Source organism: Erpetoichthys calabaricus, chromosome 9, assembly GCF_900747795.2.
Source record: "Erpetoichthys calabaricus chromosome 9, fErpCal1.3, whole genome shotgun sequence".
Classification (NCBI taxonomy): domain Eukaryota; kingdom Metazoa; phylum Chordata; class Cladistia; order Polypteriformes; family Polypteridae; genus Erpetoichthys; species Erpetoichthys calabaricus.
Window position 1 is genome coordinate 32,475,963 of NC_041402.2, and position 23,962 is coordinate 32,499,924.

The following is a 23,962-nucleotide window of genomic DNA, read 5'->3' on the forward strand; positions in this document are numbered from 1 at the left end:
ATTCCGTTATAACGAACTCCCAGGGACCTAACGAATATTTCGTTGTAATGAGATTCTGTTTTTGTTACTATAGTGCTTTTTTAACTTGTATCCAGACGTTTGCAATCATTTCAATAGCTTCTTTCGCGTTACTTTTAATCTCCTCCTGTCTACAAGTGATGCTGACGAGACTGTTTCTCAGCATTTCCTTGCGATAATACACTTTCAGGATGCGAATGATGCCCAAATCCAATGACTGAAGCACTGCTGTGCAATTGGGTGGGAGGTATTCAAAGCGAACATTATCTGAAGGTGGAAATTAGTCAGGAGCCAAATCATTATTTCTTCTTCATATTGTGAGGTTTCTGAACTCTTTTGAGACCCCCCACTCCCCACCCAGTGAAAAATGACAAGCTGGAGTGCATCGTGATGCGCGATTGCAGCGTCTGTGGAAGATTGTTTGTCTGTTGCTGGGGCAGGGCAATAGGAGGCTCACATTGCTTCAGTGAAGCGCCACAGAAGCAAATCATAAAAGATCGGGGTCACGCTATAAGTCCCTGTCGTGCACTCCAAAACACGAGGCTTAGTCTGAGTACTTTAGCTAAACCAGCTTTATTCAGCTTGAAACAGGAACGGCACAGTTATTTATTGTAGCGGGATCTGCCACTCTGCTATACACAGACATAGCAGTCAGGCAGCATCGTGGCCAGGTCAGTGATCAAGTAATCCTGTTACAGTATCTGCATTTACAATTTACATGCTCCTAACCTTGCATCACCCATCGAGATCTTTTCTGTTTACTTTGGCGGAGAGACGCAGCATATCTTTGAGCCTGCTATTGCCCCGTACAGACGCGGAGATTGCTCTTCGGCTTGCTCTCTAGTTGGGGGAGGTCCCAAGAGAGTTTATAAACCTCACATTTTCCACATTAATAGGAATGTTTCTTGAACGAGCATCACTGAACCACATAAAAACGGCTTTTTCGACATCTTCAATTGCGGCAGTTCACATACGTTTGCAACCCAAGATTTTTCTACTTTTTTTGCTGTGTCTTTCAAGAAAGTTGACAGTGTCGATGGCGAAATTCCGAATTCACTGGCAACGTCTTTTTTCTTTTTGCAGCAATTGAGAGCTGCAAAAAATTAAAGTTTTTTTTCCCTAATATGAACTGTTATCGTTTTTTCCGTGTCTGCCGTTTCTATAGGAGGGTGACAATGAGTTAAATTCCAATGGATGTTTTTCCAAATGTTGACGAGCAATAAGTAAAAGATATCACTGAAAACCGCAGGAAACAATAAAGGCAAAAAAACAGTACGAGGAAAGTTCGAAGAAAGAAAGAAAATTTCAGTGTTTCTATTTGGGGATCATTGTGCACAACTGAGCTGCGACCACAGAATTAACAGCTCTGTGGATGATTCATTCAGGCATTTCAAGGTCTTTTGTGCACTTCGTTGGAATGAAAGTATCTGCTGAATGTACTTTGTAGTAACAAGATTTCTATACACTTGTGTCATATGGGGAAGCTGTCGGGACCATAAAAATACTTCGTTGTAATGATATTCGCTATAATGGAATTTTAACTGTAATTCCTCCTTGCATTAGGACAGGACCACAGAATGGATGAGTAAAAAGGCAAAACATTAAACACAATGCAACCAGAGCTTTGGAGATTTGTCTGAACAGCTTTTAACTGAGCTTTCTCGCATTTTAGGGAAGCTAGCTAGCCAGAGTTCACCAGACATCATTGTTTCATAAAAGTGAATTCTTTACTTTGGATAGACTATCCAGAAATTCTGCCTTTCCTACTGTACCTTATTCAAATACTGTACAAATACCCTGGCACTTTATAAGCAGTGCAAGCAACTGAAGTGAAGTCAAGGAGTTCTTACTCACAAGCGGATCTGTCCAGTGGAGAGTGCACTAGTTATCCACAGCAGGTCCAGAGTCTTGAATGGTACCAGGACAAAACTGACGTTGGCAGGCAGATTCTTGGCACTTTCGGGGTACATGAAGTGATGAGTTGTATGGCTCCCTGCATCCTCCTCATAGCCCACTGTGGGCGCCAAATTCATTCTGTTGGGTCATTAGAATCACTGAAAGTCAGTACTGTAACTAGGATTTGCATTTCACAGGCATCATCTCCTTACTAAAAGATTCAGTCTCATTTTGCCTTCTAGTGACACTCAAATCTTAATCATTCTGTCATGTAGCATCAGGTTATTTCCACAATAGCAATGGCCAGTTTTCACAGATCCCTACAATTATCTGCAGATGCTATTCAGCTTAATAAGTGGTTGTCTACCTCCCTTTACTGTGTTTTCTTCTTCTATCCCCTGTAAAATAAATTCAAGCAGGTTCCCAATGAGCAAAAATTTAAGTGACTCTGGCAGATGTTAACACTGTTGCCAATTATGCTAGAAAGAATGGAAATGTCAATGTTTGGCAAGGCTTCTCAAGTCTCTGATCTTTTGGCAGACTCTAAGAATTCTTCCATTTAATTTTCAGTAATTAAAAAGGCTAAAATGTTTCGCCTTACAATCACTATACAATTTCCAAAGTGATCTATGGGATGATGTAAATTGAAACTTGCATTCCACTTGCCTTGAAGTAGGTTATGATTTTCTTTTCTTCTTGGCTTTAAAACTGGAAATGCACACCCTAGAGGTTAACTACTTATAACTGATTTGCTATTCTTTGGGAGAAACACTAAGCCCCCATTCCCTTCACTCTTAATCATCAAAGTTTGTTTAACTTGGGGATATGCTTATCTGATTAAACAAGATTTTAATTCCTGTTCACAGTTTGAGTTCCACACTTGAAAGAAATTACTATGAGTTTGGTCTGCCAAGGTTCCTCTTATGAAAATAATGCCATAGTCATGCATGTGAAACAGGGCTTCTGTGGTGCAACTACCCAATGTCTGCATAACAACGTGACCAACAGTCAAGAACTAATTTTGCTGTTTCACTGGAGATTATATTTAAGAAAGGTGACACATCTTTCTTATTGAAGATGTATACTACTCCCTTTAGAAGTCTTTTCACTCAATAATTTCTTTTCTTCCGAAATGATTTATGAATGGCTATTTGTCTTTGTCACAGGGAAAACACCTTAAATAATTACTTCTACTTATAACTTGCAGTAGTAGTTTACATCTACATTAAGTAAATTTAGAAATGAAAAACAAGACCTAGCCAGAAGCCCCAAGGAGCCCTATACCCGTTTGCCTTACCTCATGATGAAATGGTGGCTGTCAATGAGTTTGCCATATGCTGATCCTCGCAAGTTGCCGGAATTCCCAACCACAGCACAACGCTGACAACGAGCTGGATCCCAGGCCCCATAAGGATTCTGTCCAGGAATTACTTCAAAGAGTTTCAAAAGGACTTGCTGAATACTGTGTGGTTTGAACTGAGGTTGCAGCATCTGTGAAAATAATAAAAATGATGTAGCTTTAAAAGAATTGCTATCAAGAAGTATGTTGAAGAAAAAAAAAAAAAAGATGCTCTTAGGCACATGCCACATGTATGTGAAAGGGTATGAAACTGCGACCCAATGCACTGTAAACCACAAGGCTAAAAGACAGAGTAAATCACCAAGCGTGAAGCACTGTGCAAGCCTGTGCTTCAGTTACAGAAATAAAGAAAACTACTGCCATCAACCTTATATTCAAGTCTGATGCACTACTATAGTCTGAAAATTTCAGTTTTCATTTTCTTAAAACACTAAGCCTGATGTGATATTTAATGGTATTCTGAAAATCCAAAAGCAGCAGCAGCAATAATGAGGATGTTGCAATTGCACTTCAATTTTGTACAGAATTAGTTTATACTATTAGCTAGCATTAGGTAGATTTACATTAAAAAACAGATGCTTTTGCTATATTTTTCATTTTGTACTCTGGAAGCTTAAATTCCACCACTCAAAATAATGGTATTGTTATTTCAGGAAACTATTGTGTTATTTTGCAGAAGTACTGCATTATTTCACAAGAGATATTGTCTAGTATGGTCAGCCGCATTGTGCACTAGATGTTTTGTGACAGCTATTGAGGGATAGATTAATGGTGTGCATAGCATGCAATCAAGTGACAAAAAATGAACAAATGTCCTAGATATTCATTTAATCCTGCTTGTGCAGAGGGAAAATTTAATCCACCCAGTTTAGGATCTCAGGCACCCAGTTGATGTATTGTAAGAAGCAACCTGCTGCTGTAGGACATGCTTGTTGAGAGACAGATTAAGAAAGCACATAGCTTGCAATCAAGTAACAATAACTGAACAAAAGTTACAGGCATACATTTAAATTTAATTTGGTTGGAGTTGAATAAGTTTAGTACAGATGTTTTAACATAGGCAGATTGGTAGCACAAAGCTAGCATTCCAGATTACAGCAGCAACGCCTGCTAGGGGTTTGCACATAATTCTCTCTGTGCATGCTTAAACTCTCCCTGCCCTGGCCCAGTGGTTCCAGCAGCAGCAGCTATGGTCTTTGAATACTGGAAATCTGTCAGGAATACTCCTTAATTAACAAAAAAATGTTTAGTCCTTCATGTGCTGTGAAGTAAATGACATCTATCCCCTTTATTCATCTCCAACATCAGCCCCTGAACATTCAAGTGATGAACACTAGCTGCTGCATTACTAGATCAGACTGTTTCAAAATATATGTAAATAAATAACTATATAAAAAATAAACAGATACTTTATTTATATATTTCTGTAGTGAACTGCACTACACACACTCTTTTCTGCTTGGCTGTGCAATTTTGCCCTGCAGAGGAAAGGCGTATCGTCCATCACTCTTGTTTCTTGCATTACACTCAGTGCTGCTGTGATGATCAATGGCTCCCTGTGACACTAAATTGGGCAGATTGAATTTACACTTCAGCACATGCAGGATTAAATGTATAACCATAACCGTAACCAGTCGTTTTCTAAACCACTTGTCCTGAGCAGGGTCTTGGGGGATGCTAGAGCCTATCTCAGCTACCTCAGGGCGCAAGGGAGGAACAAACCCTGGACAGGGTGCCAGTCCATCTCAGGGAAAAAGAACGAACGCAAACACACACAAACACATACCCCAACAACACACTAGGGCCAACTCAGCATTACCAATCCAGCAAACATGTCTTTGGACTGTGGGAAGAAACCGACACAGTCACGGAGAGATCAAGCAAACTCTATGCAGAGAGGACCTGGAATGCAAGCCCTCGTCTCCTTACTGCCAGGCAGCAACGCTACCACTCTACCGCCCAACATCTGTTCAGTTCTATGCCCATCCTAAATCTACCCCCACTAACCATCCAGAGCATATGTGTGCACAATAATACCAACCACACCAGGCAATATTTTTTGAGCAATAACACAACATATACAGTATATACTGTGTATATATATTGTGAGCTTGGGTCCGAACACCATCAGGCTAACACCAGCACTTTCCACAAAACACACGTTTATTAAATACAAAAGTCCTACACAGCACACAGTGCCCCCAGCACCAATCACCCTCTCCACGGGTCTCTCTTCTAAATGTCCGTGGGCCGCCTTTCATCTCCTCACAGGAGCTTCGTCCTGCTCCCGCTCCAGACTCTAACTTTCTGATTGGAGTGAGGCAGCCCCTTTTATTTCCACCCGGATGTGCTCCAGGTGCCTGATGACGTCCTTCCGGCAGCACTTCCTGGTGTGGTGGAAGTGCTGCCCTTGCACCCGGAAGCGCATGTTTCCCGGGCTCCACGACAATGGGCTTGAGCATCCTTGCTCCTTTTCCGTGGTCCCCTCAACATCCAGGGCGGTTGCTCCCTCGTGGCCCGAGGGACATATAAGCCATATTTTTATTATATATACTGTATATATATATATATATATATATATATATATATATATATATATATATATATATATATATATATATATATATAGAGAGAGAGAGAGAGAGAGAGAGAGAGAGAGAGAGAGAGAGAGAGAGAGTGTCAGGAATAAGCTTCCATACAATACACTGAAGTATCAGAGTTTCTTCATAGTTGCATAACAGAATGCATTGCTTCTACATAACTGATGGCGAGCTGCCTACAATAACACTGCTGCAGAAATTCCTGTCCCAGATATTCTGTCTACATTTAAGTGGAGTGTTCTAGTTCATTCTGTCTTGCACAATGCTACAGTTAAGAAAGTTTATTAAGGAACATCTTATTAAAGCTTAAATTATCTTGCAAAGTACAAACAAGTGCTTTCTTATCTTTCCAGCTGAAATCTCATTCTTCATGTTTGGCCAATCCAAATACTGCAGCCAAAATTCACTTGTGTGTGAAGTGTAAATCGGTCTTGAACCGCAATAAGTATAAAGAAAAAGGAAGAGGATAGACCATCATCAGATATCTTTCATGGCCAATTACCATAAAGCCTACCAATTGTATTAGTGTTTGACAAGCAAAAACTTTTCAGTATCTATCGCATATGTATGAATGTTTAACAAGTCATTTATTTGAAATCACCATGTTATTGGTCTAATGAGATGTACAACAAAAGAATCTACACATGTATGCAAGCCACCAAATTTTAAAATCACTTTATTATATATTAAAATTATACTCTTTATATTTTATAAAACATTCTAGAATATACTGTACATAAGGACACCAGATATTTCTGAAATGAGAGAAGGCTATTTAGTCCACAAAGCTCCTCTGGGGTACCTAATATAAAACCTGCCCCAAAATCTTTTATTCAAAGAGCTTCCGGGTTTCTGTCTTAAATGTACTAACTTTTAACTTCCATCGGTGCGGTTGAGAATTTGATTTTCTATTTAATCAAAAGAAATCTGCTGGGTCGATGTTATCAATGCTTGAAGAATTCTAAAAACTTGAATTAAGCCCCACACGCCTCCCTCTGATCCAAATTTAAGAGACTTATTTACTTTGCCATTCACAGTAGTCCTGAGTTACACTTGGCTACTCTTTTCTGCACATCTTCTAGAGCTGAGCGTTTTTGTCTTTTTTTGTAGGTCAATGACAAGGACTACACACAATATTCCAGCTGTAATCTCATTAGTATATTATGCAGAACATCCCTTGCTTTATTTTCAAAAGTTACATTTTAATTTGCCTTTCAATTGCTTCTTTTTTGGACACTGCCTATCTAATGAGAACATTGTGTCAACATAAACCAGTAAATCCTTAGCAGAGGTCATTTCCTGTAGGACAAGGTGACCTATCATGTATCTATAACCAAAGTTCCTTTTGTCTGTGTATAGCACTTTTACTTTTAATGTAATCTTGTTTTCCAATGGATGCCAAGAACTAAAGACTGGCTAAGTCTTTTTCAATATCCCTGCATTTTTAGTGTCACCTTGAAATTTCAGGTTTACTTAGTACTAGGGTGTTGTACTGTGTTAGCCATTATGAATGTAGTGAGAAGTCAAGCAAAATGACACCATTTATTGACTAACTAAGAAGATTACAATATGCAAGCTTTCAAGGCAACTCAGGCCCCTTTTTCAGGCAAGATATAATCTGACTGATTACACACTGCCTGAAGAAGGGGCCTGAGTTGCCTCGATATTTGTATCCAGACATTTTCGTTCCCGTAAGTGACTTATAAACAAAGGTTTGTGCAGCCTGGGCATGTCCAAGTCATGGAATCAGGCCAGGTTGGAAGCTGTTCTGTGGAAGTTGACATCCTGGGCAGGACTAAACGAGCTTGACGCTGTCTCAGCATGCTATAAAGGTGGCTTGCATACACCAATCCTGCTCATTTGGTTAATATAGATAGTCAGTGTGTATATATAGTATCATTATAGTAAAGTATAGTATCTGTAGCAATATAACAGTAAGTAAGCTTGATGCTATAGACATTTTGGTGTAGGGCGATATGTCTCATCAATGTCATAACAGCCGCGATACATTCTGCTATATCTGTGGCGAATGTACACTTGCGTCTCAGAGATGTCGGATGACTGCTCTTGTGAAGAAAGCTTATCATCTGTATTTTGGCTGCAAAATTGGTAATCAAGACAAGGAATGGGCGCCTCACTTTTGCTGTGCGACATGTGCTGTCAGTCTGAGAGCCTGGCTCAGAGGCACTCGAAAGACGATGCCATTTGCTGTTCCAATGATATGGCGAGAACAGAAAGACCATGTGACGGACTGTTACTTCTGTTTGACTAATGTGTATGGTTTCTCTGCCAAAAACAAGAAGTTAATTGAATATCCTAATCTGCCTTCAGCATTGAGACCCGTGGCACATGACGACAGTCTTCCATTTCCAAAACCACAAGAGGATTGGACCTTAGATGAACCAGATGAAGAAACTTCAATGCAGGGTACTGACAGTGACATTGACCCGGAATTTGGAACCATACTCATCAAGCGATCCACATCTGATAACACAGTTCGAATTGAACGATTTGGTCAGAGATTTGCGTCTGTCAAAAGCAAAAGCTGAGCTGCTGGGTTTGAGACTGCAGGAATGGTGTTTGTGGTCACCAGGTATGAAGATTTCTGTGTTTTGAGGCTGACATCAATGATATAACCAAATTTTTTGCACAAGTCAACAGACCCTGTTTCTGTTGTAACACTGAGGATTGTTCTCGGCCTTGGGTTGTGATCACAACCCGGAAGAGTAGCGTCTCTTCATTGATTCGTCAATGTTAATCCTGAAAGCTGTTCTGCTACACAATGGCAACATTTATCCTTCAGTAGCTGTTGGCTATGCAGCACACATGAAAGAAACGTATGAGAATATGGAACTGTTGCTGGAGCACGTCCAGTATAGCAGGTACAACTGGAATATCTGTGGAGATCTTAAAGTCGTTGCTCTGTTACTAGGACTTCAGCTCGGCTATACAAAGTACTGTTGTTTCATCTGTGAATGGGACAGCCGTGCCAAAGGGTCGCACTATTCTAGACAGAACTGGCCACTCTGTAAAAAGTTATTTCCAGGACAGAAAAGTGTGGCACATGAATCGCTTGTTGACACAGCAAAGATATTTTTGCCTCCTCTTCACATAAAACTGGGACTCATGAAGAATTTCGTGAAAGCACTGAACAAGGAAGGCAAAGGTTTTCGTTATTTAAGACAGATGTTCCCAAGAATAACTGACGCCAAGATCAAAGAGGGTGTTTTTGTTGGCCCCCAGATCAGACATGTTATGAGTGACAAGCGGTTTGAAGATCTTCAAAGGTCTTCAAAGACATTGTTGACAATTTTCTGGTCAATTACAGAGCCCCAAACTACATTCAGCTGGTAGACAAACTTCTCAAACATGCAAGACAATGAAGTGCAACATGTCACTCAAGATTCATTTCCTCCAATCACACTTGGACTTCTTCCCCGCAAATCTCGGTGCTGTCAGTGACGAACACGGTGAAAGGTTTCAGCAGGACATTGCTACGATGGAGAAACGATACCAGGGCAACTGGATTCCGTCAATGCTTGCTGACTACTGTTGGACACTGCAATGTGATGTACCAAACATTGAATATAAAAGAAAATCAGGAGCAAAACACTTTTAATTCTGTTGAATTTAATAGAATATGCGAAACATAAACGTGGCTAAATATGTTATTGTCACTAAACATATAAATGTCTATTTCTCAGAGTTCCTACATGATGCAGTAAAACCAAAACTATATTTGTGCATAACCAGTGGGTACCTGTCACAATCAGCAAAAACTTTTCAGGAAGCAAGACTTTTCAAAACAAATTGCTGTGCAGTGATTGGTTAACTGACTAACTGTAAATATAAGTGCTTATCTCACAAGGACTGAGACACAGCTACCAAAGTAAGCGATACATACACTAAAAAATCACTCTTAAATGTTATTGTGGAGACTGCTGAAAGAAAAACACATTTCTCCATAAACATCTGATGTTGTGTAGATGTAACAAATTGTATATTTTGTTTATAGGGATATAATTACAATTTAATAATTTAACTGAAGTGAAATTGGAGATAAGTAACTTATTGCAAACTATTAAAAAAACCTTCCATATTATCATATTGTCATCCAAGAAAATCTTATTGTGGCAATTCTTATCTCTACCATTATTTTTGAAAAAACAGTAAGACAGATCTGAGAGTGTCTTATCTTTTTTCCTACTTTAACTTCATTGTTTTTTGGCAGATTTCTCTTGTTTTGTTTGGTTTCTGTACTTGTGGCACGTCACAGGTCATACGTTGTTATGACATTGCCATCTGGGGTGATATTTCGTTTTTAAGTAGCTGGATGGTACAGCATGCCGAGATATTTTGTTTGCTGTAAGGTGAGACTCCCAATTTAAGGTAACGTAGAAAAGAAAAAACAAAAAGTTAGCTATTGTTAGTAAAAAAAAAAAAACACAACAAAGAAACAGTGTTGAAAAGGTGTGAATGAGTGGGGTTTGATGGTCTGGCACCTCTTCCAGTATCGTTTACTGCCTTGTGTATTGCTGACCCATGTGGCTGTAAGCTTGATCAAGCAGATTCAACAGTGAGGAGTGAACAGGGAAAGGCAAAAAAAAATGAGGCTTTTTTAATTTCTTCCTCCTATTTAAGAAAAGCTAATAAGGTTACATATGCATTCATTCACTATGAGGGAATGGACTGAGGCTGACATTGCTACAAAGAAACAGGAGTTTGGGTTTCAGTTTAGTACTTACATTTCTTTTAATGTTAGTTTCCATGTTTTCCTGACCTAGAGTCTGGTGCTTTCTGTTATAATGTCTTTGTTTCAAATCAGCTTCCACTTTATATATTTGACTAACAAGTTCATTGACAGGACACGCTTCACTGCCCTTACTGTCATTCAAAAAATTACTACTAAACCAATCACAGTTTTCATTATCCATGTTGTGGCATGGGCGGTATGGGGGCGTCATGGGTAGTGCTGATGCCTCGCAGTTAGGAGACCCGGGTTCGCTTCCCAGGTCCTCCTTGCATAGAGTTTGCATGTTCACCCCGTGTCTGTGTGGGGTGCTCCGAATTCCTCCCACAGTCCTCATCATTGGTGCTTCTAAATTGTCCCTAGTGTGTGCTTGGTGTGTGTGTGTGTGCGCCCTGCGGTGGGCTGGCGCCCTGCCCAGGGTTTGTTTCCTGCTTTGCGCCCTGTGTTGGCTGGGATTGGCTCCAGCAGACCCCCATGACCCTGTAGTTAGGATATAGCGGGTTGGATACTGGATGGATGTTGTGGCATTAAAACTGTGCATAAAACAACTTACTAAGAACCAACTCAAACTAACAAGTAGTAGTGTGTTTTTATTTTAATTAACTGTACTAATTGAGTGATTCAACTATAGCAATGCTTCCTGAATTGTATTGGTGTATAGCTGCTTTAGCCACCCTTCCTTGCCTTGTCTGTTATATAGGCTATGCACAAGTATTACTTTTTTGTTTATGTTATGGTTATTTTATTTGAATGAATACAAGTAATGATGGTTGTTAGGTTTGTTTCGGTCTAGATATCTGTTGCACTTAAAATATTACTATATGATGCTCTTAAATCAGAGAAAAGATGTGCAACCATTCATCTTCTTTCTCTTTTGGTATTTTATACCTAACCTGTTTAGGTGTACACATATTGTCGCTGAAAATGTTCCTGTACATTCTAATAACACCACTTATTAAGGTATGTTACACTAATAGCCATTCTATACAGAACCTTTCTATTATGAAAACAATCCCAAGGTGCTCTAGAAGTACAAAACTTGAGTACATTTGATTTCTTTATGGATGTACAATTAATTGGGAATCTCATTGGCAGGACCTGAAAATAGACTTAAAATTGCATTGGTTTTGGATAGAATGTCAAGATTCTTTCACATCTCCTAGACTGATAAGATGACACAGTTCGTATATACAGTCATATGAAAAAGTTTGTTTAGTTGTATGAAATTAAATCAAATGTGAAAAACTGGCTTTGCAAAAATGTGGGTCCCCTTGTAATTTTGCCGATTTGAATGCCTGTCACTGCTCAATGCTGATTACTTGCAACAGCAAATTGGTTGGATTAGCTCATTAAGCCTTGAACTTCATAGACAGGTGTGTCCAATCATGAGATAAAGGTATTTAAGGTGGTCAACTGGAAGTTGTGCTTCCCTTTGACTCTCCTCTGAAGAGTGACAGCATGGGATCCTCAAAGCAACTCTCAAAAGATCTGAAAACAAAGATTGTTCAGTCTCATTGTGTAGGGGAAGGCTATAAAAAGCTGTCTCAGAGGTTTAAATGGTCAGTTTCAACTGTAAGGAATGTAATCAGGAAATGGAAGGCCACAAGCACAGTTGCTGTTAAACCCAGCAGGTCTGGCAGGCCAAGAAAAATACAGGAGCGGCATATGCGCAGGATTGTGAGAATGGTTACAGACAACCCACAGATCACCTCCAAAGACCTGCAAGAACATCTTGCTGCAGATGGTTTATCTGTACATCATTGTACAATTCAGCTCAATTTGCACAAAGAACATCTGTATGACAGGGTGATGAGGAAGAAGCCCTTTCTGTACTCACACCACAAAGAAAGTCACTTGGTGTGCTCATTTAGACAAGCCAGATTCATTTTGGAACAAAGTGCTTTGGACTGATGAGATACAGATTGAGTTATTTGGTCGTAACAAAAAGTGCTTTGCATGGCGGAAGAGGAACACCACATTCAAGGAAAAACACCTGCTACCTACTGTTAAAATTTGGTGGAGGTTCCATCATGCTGTGGGGTTGTATGGCTAGTTCAGGGACTGGGGCCCTTGTAAAAGCCGAGGGTGGGATGAATTCAACCCAATATCAACAAATTCTTGAGGATAATGTTCGCTAAAAGTTACGCAGGGGTTGGATATTCCAACAAGACAATGACCCCAAAACACAGTTCGAAATCTACAAAGGCATTCATGCAGAGGGAGAAGTACAATGTTCTGGAATGGCCGTCACAGTCCCCGGACTTGAATATCATCGAAAATCTATGGGATGATTTGAAGCAGGCTGTCCATGCTCGGCAGCCATCAAATTGAACTGAACTGGAGAGATTTTGTATGGAAGAATGGTCAGAAATACCTCCATCCAGAATCCAGACACTCATCAAAGGCTATAGGAGGCGTCTAGAGGCTGTTATATTTGCAAAAGGAGGCTGAACTAAGTATTGATGTCATATCTCTGTTGGAGTGCCCAAATCTATGCACCTGTCTAATTTTGTTATGATGCATATTGCATATTTTCTGTTAATCCAATAAACTTAATGTCACTGCTGAAATACTACTGTTTCCATAAGGCATGTCAGATATTAAAAGGAAGTTGCTACTTTGAAAGCTCAGCCAATGATAAACAAAAATCCAAAGAATTAAGAGGGGCTCCCAAACCTTTTCATATGACTGTAATTCAGAAAAAAATGGAAATAAATATTGATATTAGAATGGGCAGACAAGAAAAGAGGAGTTATAAGTATTGGCCCATAATTTGCATATCTCTGCCTTCCTCATTTATATACATTTTTTACAATATGAACACTCTGTGCCAAAAAAGTGAACTGAACTATGGACCTTCTGCCTTAAAGTTCAATGTCTTTTTTAAAAGGCCACATCAATATTGAAGAACTATGATAAAAAAAAAAAATAAAATAAAAAAAATGATGTGTTCAGAAAACTGTTTTATTGCCCAATTTTGCTTGTCTCAGAAATCACAGAAGCGGCGTGGCATATTAATAGTGAGACATGTTCCAGAGGAAAAAATAACGTGAAAAAAGCATTTAGACACATTTATCCAGAGGATTTTAAAGGGAACAGGAAAGAACCATGGATGTGACATCAGTACATTACTGGGAACGCTAAAGCCGATGTCACGCACATGACTTCTAGTTGTTTGGTATGTCAGATTTGCTGACTGCAGTCACTGATCTCGCCATTGGACAATGTCAATTTCAGTGACTCAAAATCACTGCCCATGTCACATTTACCAAGCGAGTACCAACCTTCTAGCACAGTCATGCTCGCTCCTTTTCGGAGAGCCAGTATCATGCTGCCTGACAAACCTGACACTGTACTAAATGTTTAATAGCTGTGGTGAGGTCAGCAGCAATCTTGGCTCTTTTTTTCCCCCAATTTGTCATGAATAGACAATCCTCTCATCAGATTGTGAGGTCCAAAGCCCCAAGGTTCCTTATTCCTCAAAGAACTTTTGGGTACCATTTTTTTTTTTAATTAGTATACAGTATCTAGGTCTAGATTCTTACCCTTTTCTGGTCTCTGGCCTGGATCTAGACACTTTGTGATCTCCTAGAGTACAGTTCACCTTGCATTTTAACAGCCAAATTTAGGAAGACTAGCAATGGAACTGAATTTCCAATATTTCTACAATATCCATCTGCTTTTGTACTGAATAAGTGCAAAACACTTTAATGATTCTATAGCCCTTTCCAACCTATTGTGCAGAAACAATTTTGTTCTGGAGTCCTCAGAAATGTGTTTTCAATGTCATGACATCATGTATCACTTCCACAAACTTTGTTGTAAATTGTTTCACCAATTGAAAGTTACAATTCAAATGTGTATCTTAAACTCTGTCCCAACTGTCATCTTTTTTGGGGGTATTTCTCATGAATGGCCTCTTTAATAGGGCTGACTGTCCTAATGGGTTTTCTTACTGGGTTGTAACTCTGCGGATTATGAAAGTGCCTACCAATATACAAAGAAGTGTAAAAGGGGTTATGAGGCACACAAAGCTAAACAGAGAAAATGTTTAAAATGTGTATACTGAGGTTATTACTCTAATTATAACATTATATTATTGTTTTTGCATAGCACTCTTCACTGAGTGCAGGCACAAACTGCTGTGAACAATTCCCAGTTAGAATACAAACTTAAATTATACTAATTATTAAATGCAGAACTAATATACATAAAAATAAAGATTTGTTAAAACTGACAGCAAATAAAGGTAGAAACTGATTGGTTTCCATTTATGTATAATATTGGTGTATTACTTAATTGTGAACTAAGGCCAGTTGACAACAGTGGAGATTAAAACTGTGAAACAGTAAAGTCAAAAGCAAAGTCAGACACAGTGACCGTCCTGGAGACCTCAGCCAGCTAGTCGCCTACCCCCTCTCCTGGGCATTCTATAGCAGAGTCTGTGCTGGGATGTCAAATTATTCAAATTTCCATTACTATAAGTGCCATGAAAAAAATCTAGGAAACTTGGTCACAAGTAATACTGCATAACATAACCTTCGCAAACCTGCATAATCTAATTCAGGACCAGTGCTGCCTCACAGAATCGGAATCATGAGATCAAACCCTTTAACCCCTCACTGTACAAGTGGAGTTTTCATGTTCACTCCACATTTCCATGGGTTTTCTTCAGATTTTGTGGATTTTTTCCCCCCCATGACTACATTCTGCTGTTTACACTGCTTTTGGAGGTTACACATTTTGTTATCAGAGAGACAATAGAGGAAACCAATTTCTATAAAAATATACCGGTTGACATTCAAAAATCTGGCAACATACGGACCTGAGGAATGCTGGATTTTCGAAAATGCCGGATTTTGGATGGTTATATACTGTATGTTGTATAACTAACAGAAAATGACTACCTGTACAGTCCTTTAAAGAAAGAAAATTAAACACTAAATGAAAAGCAAATGGTTCAAACAGACATGCTGCTATCAAGTTTTTTTTAGCACTTCCACTTTCTCTGCGATCGACAATGCATGATGTTTACGTTTTACGCCACCTCTTTTCTTTGCTGAATCCATAATGGGGCTATACAGCAGCAAATAAATGATAAAATGAGAAGGAATGAGCAGGAATGCCTGTTAGCAGGTGCAAGAAAAACCCAACAACTGATTATCAACTACAGAGCCATCAAAACAAACTGCACCTCCAGAAAACAGTGGTGTGCCAATGCGGTAAATTTGAAAATGCGCTCCAAAATCTATGCCAGAAATCTGAAGGAACCGGATTATCGATGGCCGGATTTTTGAATGTCAACCTGTAGTATGAAACTAAAAGTTCATCAAAAGTGAGTACAGACATTGGAAAAAGGATAGTAATGGGCCAGGTCTGTACACCAAATACAGTGCTTACAGAGCAAAGGGTTCAATAAAGTCATGAACATTTTCAATTTTTGCTGCTATTTCTTTAAACAGATTCTTTTTTTTTTTTGTCTGTTTGTTTTTAATTATAAGGATATACATCATCCATACACCCACCTAATTTATGAAGCCCGTCAGTCTATGACAGAGGAGTGAGATTTCTGGCAGCATTTATAATAAAATAGAAATGAGACTTGGATGCCAGTCCATCCTGGTGCATATTTAGACAAGCACACTCCCCCATTCGCAGCCACACTGTGCCAATTTAGAGTCACCAACGTCCCAAACCTGCATACTTTTAGGATGTGAACAGAAAACATTCACTTGGGGAAAACTCACATAGACACAAGCGGAGAAAGAGGAGAACAATAAAAGCTAAACACAGAAGACAAAACAGGCTAGAATTTAAATTGCTGCTGCATATGCAAAACATTTTGCCATCACAGATTCATTGAATTAATACAGAAACACAAATAATTACAGTGTTTTTTTCTTTTAAAGGCATTCAGAACATTTTCAGACCAAAGCCAACCTCACAACTTTTTTTGCTCCTTACTTTCTAAATATTTTAGTCAACCAACTGCATAATGATAAACAAACAGATGCAAACACAGTTCCACTTATAGCTTCCTTGTGTATTACACATCACTGTTAATTTTACTGCTTGTAATAAAAAAAGGAAAGAATTAATAACATAGATTTTTAAAGTAGCTAGTGAGATAAAATTAAGAGATTGATTTCTTTCCTACGACTTTAAAGGCGGGCGGCACGGTGGCGCAGTGGGTAGCGCTGCTGCCTCGCAGTTAGGAGACCCGGGTTCACTTCCCAGGTCCTCCATGCGTGGAGTTTGCATGTTCTCCCCGTGTCTGTGTGGGTTTCCTCCAGGTACTCCGGTTTCCTCCCACAGTCCAAAGACATGCCGGTTAGGTACATTGGCGATTCTAAATTGTCCCTAGTGTGTGCTTGGTGTGTGGGTGTGTGCGTATGTGTGTGCGCCCAGCAGACCCCCCGTGACCCTGTAGTTAGGATATAATGGGTTGGATAATGGATGGATGGATGGACTTTAAAGGCAATAAGTGCAACAAGAATCTTCCTGAAATTCATACAGAAAAAAATCGGGAGTGGTCTCCCCTCGACTTTCTCATATCCTCAGATATGGGGAGTAAACTGCAAGACAATGATTATATTTTTATATTATGTATATTAAACAATTATCAACAACAAATAAAATCAAATTAATAATACATTGAACAATTATTATAAAAGTAAAGTTGAATAAATCTGACTCAGCAGTTACATGAATAAAAGGTAAAGTTCCACTTCTGGTTAATGGAAATAGCCCAAAGGTTGATAGAAATCTACATTTTGTACCTAATACTTGTATGCAAAATTTGGTTGACGTAAGTGAAAGCGTACTCAAGTTATCATGTTTACATACAGACACACACACACGCACACATAATTCCAAAAATGTTATTTTCGGACTCGGGGAGATCTAAAACGTTGAGATTCATCAAAATCTCAAAATGGATTTTTTGGAGGATTCCAATACTTTCCCTATACTTAGTATACGAGAAAGTAAAAAAGCCAGATTTCTCAAAGTTGGAGGACATAGAGATATAAAAATTCATCCAATTAGCTAAATTACCAGCTAGAACTGACCTTAAAGAAGCTGTCTGGTGTAAAAACGTACAGGTATTCCATTTCTCTAGAAACTGGGTTACCAGTCCCTTAACTACACAACTATATAGACTTTTCCAAGATGTCCAAGGTTCTGCTTTCATAAAGGAGGCCATCACTGATATTCTCTCTAATTCACCTTTATATTGCAGGAAATAGTAAAAGTACAGGACACTTACCACCCACCAGTAGTAGACATCTGGAGGCAGCTGCATGTTCTCTCGTGTCCATACTGGGGAGATATCCAATTCAAAGTTTTCATCAAACCAATCCGACACTCCAGGGTCTCCAACACATGTCTGGCATGAACAAGTACGCTGCTGTGCCAGCAATGGCGAGCCTTGCCTTCGATTGCTAGCATATCCAGGCACTAGCTTCACCTTGTGAGACAATTCCCAGTCAGGAGTTTCCAAGTAGGGAAGAGCTGCTCCACGCAGTGAGAGGGAGAAGAGAAGCGAGGTGACAAACAGCAGGGCCAGTGACCCCAGGAGGACCCAAAACCGAAGAGAGCAGCGCATGGTTCAGTGAGCAAGTGAGCTCCACATTGCTTAAGTGGCTCACTGCTTCTGTCCAGGCTCTCTCACACTCTAAATCACCGAGCTATCCGCATAGAGCCAAATCAGCCAGCTCTGCTCCCTTTCCTGTGATGGCACTTATCTCCTATAGCCCTAACCACATCCTTTGTCACAATTTCTAAAGTGTAGGTCGTCTTGTCTTTGGAAGAGGAATCGGATTCATTGGTGAGGGAGTTACAAGTGTGCACTCCAGCTCTTTTGTTTGCCTCTGAAGCCCATAGATGTCCCTTGTAACATGTCTTCAGTGTGCCAGCATACCCTTCTAGAAGGTTCAGACAAGCACTAGCATTTAGTTTTCATGCAACTGTTCGCCTCCAGCACTGGACATACTCGGTAGTTTCAGAGCTGAATGTCCTAGTCTGAGTGATTCCACAAATCAAGGCTCCCATCCAAAAGAAGCAACCATTTGCACAAAAGCCACCACCCAGGTCCACTGGAAACTCTGTAAATAAAAGGCAGCCCTTTTCCTTCTCAGAAGGTGACTTGTAAAGTAATACTGAAGTTGATTTGACAAATTAAGTCGTTGACAAGCTGTAGTGAGGCTATTCCTAAAACCAGACCCATTGGAATTTACCAAATGGGCTGCTTTTATAGTCACGTTCGTTTTCAGGAAGCAGAGTGGGCAAAACCCCTGATCTCTTGGCACAATCACATGAGGTATTTAACAAAGGAAAGTCTAACACAACAAGGTACACATGCAGTTGTAGTGGGCAGTTTGTGGGGGACAGGTCTGCTGGCTTTCCTTATGTTTGAGTTCCTGGTCTCAACAATGAATATAGCACTGTAGAAAGAAGAAAAAAAAACTATTAATATTTTATAAGCTATTACTTTAGCCAATACATATTAAACATTATTAGGCTGTTCTAGTTTCCTGCACAAGGCTGATTTGGAGTGATAGTAAACATTAAAACAACAAATTGAAGAGTACATAAAATCACTAATTAAAATGTCACTGCAGTTACTACTTTAAATTGTTTTAGACATTTGTGCCCCATTTTTTGCTATATTTAAACAGAGATTTGGCTTGAATTTATACACACATATAAACATTTGTTACAGTCATCCTAAATAATATCTGAACTGAAGTCCTTTTTCAAATGTCAATCAGCAAATATGACATAAGATTTTTTTTTATAACCAAGAAAGTTGTGAGAAAAGCGTTATATAAATGTAAAGAATTATTATTAAATTGATTGCATGTATTAGTTACAGACGGAATCAGGCACAAGAATCCAAATTTAGAGCAAACATTGTTGTTTAATTATAGTATTGTTATTTTAACATTTAAATAAGATAATAAAAGAGAACTGCTCACACATTCTGCCACTGGGTTGTCTGTCTATCACTTTGGTAAAACATCCAAGTGCTGTTCTATTGGAATTCATTAAGATGACCAACCATTAGTCCGTGACAGTCTGAACGGCGGAGAACTTAACAATAGCCAAAAATCTAGCTCATGATCCTGCCTTCACTTATTGATGGCCCTTGTTGATTTGTTTCAGGAATTTAAACCAGCATGGTATTTTTCTCTATTTTAGTCCTTCTGACATCTAACCTATTCTGAGTGATGTGTGTGGGAAGATTAGGCAACCAGCCAAGGCCAGATTGGGGGGGGGGGAAAAAGAAAAGAAAAAAACTATTTTTCAATGAGCATGTGCCCTGCAAATTACAGAAGAGAGCAGCCATTTCTGTTAACAAAAAGAGTCAAGCTATTGTGAAATTTTTAAGGTTGCAGGCTAGTGTAAAGGGTCTTCATCAAATCACACAATGTTCCCCAGTGATTTTCCTTTGTACACTTTACGCTATCTTAGAGAAGTCACTGCACACTATCGCGACCAAAACAGAATTGTAAAAGGAAAATAAGAGGGCTGGGATTGCAGCTAACCATACCTTGTAAAGGCTTTGTAGAGGCACTGGTGCAGTCAGGCAGCATGTTATTGGCTAGGAGAATGCAGCAAGCTCACTATATTTGATAGATATGAAACCGTGATGAAAAGCCTGTAAAGAGTTGTGTAATTTGTCATACCCTGCGACTCGTAGTCTCTGACATCCTCAAGGGAAAAAAAATCCAGCAACTGCAGCTGTTAAGTTTAACTAGAAGTCACATAATATGCTGTTGCCTTTGCTTAACGTATTTACATTGTAAGTAATATCTGAAAACAATTTAAAAAGAAAGCAGCTATTACATCTCACTGCTGCAGTTTGTCACAATGGTTTAACGCCTGACCATTACTACATCGAAAGTCAAACCATCCAGCCTTTGGAACATTTCTCTAAACCTGCACACAGATGAAAGATGAAACCTGAGCCTCAGACAGGAACTAATACTATTTTCTGTTGTACCAAAAACTCTAGGTTGATGATGCTGATATGGTGACTTAACAGCTTAAAAAGCTTAATAGCGGTTTGTTTTCAAGAAGTTAAATCAACATTAAAAGTCTCCTCCTTGCTCTAATCTTTACATTTTTAGCTTTGCCTTCCCGTTACATTATCTGATACTGTTCTCCACTGAATATCAGATGTTATCTGGTCAAATTTTTAAAACCATCTTTTTTCAAATGAAAATGTGTGTGCTTATTAAAATGATTTTCTTCTAGATAGCTATAGCCTGGGGATGCATCATGCCATTTGCTTTTTGCTTCTATACGGTTGTCTCATTTTCTGTGTTTTTTAATTAATTTTTTTATGTTTAATTCCTTCCAAAATGGAACAACAGTCTGACACTGTTTTAACAGACATATGTTTGTTATTCAGTCTATTGTTCCAAAATTCCTTCTACATCTTCAAGGATTTCCCTGTAATTTTTTTATTTGGTGGTCTCCTGTATTTTCACTATTGGTATGCTTAAATTCCAACATGGATTAGTAGATGCCATTGTACCCTTACATTTTATTTTCCTCCAATTTATGATTTGCAACACCTGCTTTTGTTTTCCGGTGAAATGACAGTAATAGGTGTGGGATTATTTAGCCAAGTCAGAAGGAAGCATGTTTGTATGTTGCAAGATGTCCCTGAACTATGTAATGCAGTTTAATATGGGCCTGTAACCATTTTGCACTGAATAAGTGATCAGTGCATGCAAATATATGACAATTTAACCATCAGTATGTATAATTCAGATGCAAATCCTTTGGGCTTGTATTTGCCATATGTGCTGGCCTCAATGTTTTTTGACCGTGTGAATAAGTGATGAAATTCTAGGTTTGCTCTTGATTATGTAAATAGCCACTGGAAAGATGTCTAGGTATATGGTTGAAATGCTGATACCAATGTGGAGTTTGCCAAATTTTAATTCGAAAACTATTAGACTCCATTCCTCAGCTTGTAACTTGCCAAAGAAGCCACAACATCCTCCATTGGAATCCAGTGACAATACAGACACCTACCAGGTGTTGGTGAGAAATCTCCTCAAAGAAGAGATGTTCAATGTTATGCTATGTTGACATATACGGATGTGGAATTAGGGACTTTCCGCATAGGTTATCTGTTACATGGGTTCAGGGTTGGTGGGCCTGATGGTGTCTTCAGCATCATTGTAGGTGCTGCAGTTAATCCTCTCCCTTCAGCATCTTGTTTCATTTGTTCATTTTGTTCTCTGCATCGCACATGCTATTTAAAATGGGGGTGGTATGCTCTCTTCTTGCTCTTGGTGTGGTTTGAGTCCTCACTGCTTGTTCTAGTTTTTATGTGGTTAGCTATTGTGGGGTTCCTGCAGTTGGAGGTAGTTCGTTGGTCAGTCTAGGTGGTCTTGGGAGGAAGCCTGAGCAGAAGGGTTTTTTGGTTTTTATATCTGTGACAGTATCAGTCGCTGCACAACAGCATACTAATGCTTCCTTTTCCTGTCATTTTGCTCTATCTCCTGCTAGTCTCTTTTCATAGTCTAATTATGGCAAAACTTAACATAACTTAATGTTCTAAAAGATTTTGCACTGTAGCTTACAAATTAAGGATTTGGCATCGGGTGATGACAACGTGGGTCGATTTTATTACCTGAATGCTGAGCTTGGAGGTTGTAAATCATTCTTAAGTTTCTGCCTATGGCTGTACCCTGCATCACCACTCTTTTTCCCCCCAGCCTCACTGACCATGTTCTTAAATTCTCCGACTGTGAACTTCTGACCGGCATTGACGCGAACGCAGCACTAAATCCATTGCTAGACAGATCTCCACCTGTTGGTAAGCACACGCCTCATCGTACATATTTCATGTAATTTCAAGGTGAACATCCAACTCTGTGTCAGGGTTGCAGACCTCTCTCTCTCTCATTAACACAGATACAAAACTGCTAGCTAAGGTTCTGGCCCGTTGCTTACAGAAAGTCATTAGCAAATTAATTCATCCCAATCAATCTGATTTCATACAGTCACAGTTAGCCTCTGATAGAATGAGAAGACTTCTACATGTCATTAATTCAGCTCCCTCCCTCTCTAGCCCTGTTGCACTCCTTTCCCTGGATACCAAAAAGGCTTTTGACTGCATAAACTGGCATTTCTTATGGAAAGTCATGGACAGAATGGGCTTTGGTTTTGTAAATCTGGTGAAAACTCTTTACTCCTCTCCCTCTAAAGTTCTCTGGTCTAATTCAAATATATCATGCCCCTTCTCCATTAGTAGGGGAGCTAGGTATGGCTATCCTTTACTCTTCAACTTATCTCTCAAACCACTCGCAATTGCCATCTGTAATTTCCAGCTTCTAACTCCCATTAGTTTCAAATTCCGGTCACATAATATCTTTATATGCTGATGACATCCTTGTCTACCTTGGTAATACCCTGACTGATATCTCTTGTGTGCTAGAGCTGTTCAGGTCTTTCAAAGCCCTCCCTTGCTTCCCCACTTTCTCTTCAGGATCTTCCGTTTACCTCCTTAGAGTCTAAAGGCACCAAACTTTCCTTAGGACCTATCTTGTCATATGCCATCAGCATCTGACACTGTGTGGAAAAATTACTTGCACCCTTTGGAAAATGGGACTCCCTCATTCCTATATTTCATAACCCTGCTCTCTCAATAGGTGGCCAGCCCTGTGTATTTCCTTCCTGGCAGTGTATGGAAAACAGTATGCAGGGGGATCTGTTCAATAGTTCAGGATTTTTGACGTTCCAGTCTTTACAAGCACATCTTAAATTTCCTTTGTTCTAGTTTCTTGTTCTACCTCCAATCTGTGCTCAGAACATGTGGTGTTCCCCTGACTGCCTCCCTACCAAATCATTCATCGTACTTTCGGTTTTGTTCTTTTTCTCCCAAGAAAAAAAACTGCCTCTTCTCTTACAAACCTCTGCCCTTGTTTTTTCTTTGGTCCAGAGACCTTTCTTCTCTCTCCTCACTTCTCTCATGGGACATCATTTTCTCCAATGTAAGGTTTTGTTCTAGAAATCAAAATTATCAACACGCCCAGTTCAGAATTCTTCACAGACTTTATCCTATTCCCAGACATCTGATGGGCCTCACTACTGATCCTCTCTGTCAATTACGTTCCCTTGGACTATCTGGCACTTTTCTCTAAAAGTTCTGACACTGTCTTCCTATCTTTTCCTTTTGGACACACGTTTATCACCTTCTGTCCAAGTTTTCTTGCAGTATTCCCCTGTTGCCTCAAATCTTTCTTCTTTGAGACCTTTCTATGCTTCCACTTAAACCCCCTGAATGCAAGTTATTTTGTCTGAGTACAATGGCAG

The 23,962-nt window shown here is 39.4% G+C and overlaps 1 protein-coding gene across 1 annotated transcript in view; it reads right to left on the reverse strand.

Moving 5' to 3' along the window:
* st3gal2 (ST3 beta-galactoside alpha-2,3-sialyltransferase 2) overlaps positions 1 to 23,962 on the reverse strand; it is a 62,251-nt gene that overhangs the window by 10,212 nt on the left and 28,077 nt on the right. Inside the window, exons 3-5 of the mRNA XM_028809245.2 lie at positions 17,892 to 19,068; positions 3,212 to 3,405; positions 1,873 to 2,052 (exon numbers count right to left, since the gene is read on the reverse strand). Of these exons, the coding sequence (XP_028665078.1) occupies positions 1,873 to 2,052; positions 3,212 to 3,405; positions 17,892 to 18,230 (713 nt within the window). The 5' untranslated portion in view covers positions 18,231 to 19,068. The remainder of the gene's footprint in view (positions 1 to 1,872; positions 2,053 to 3,211; positions 3,406 to 17,891; positions 19,069 to 23,962) is intronic.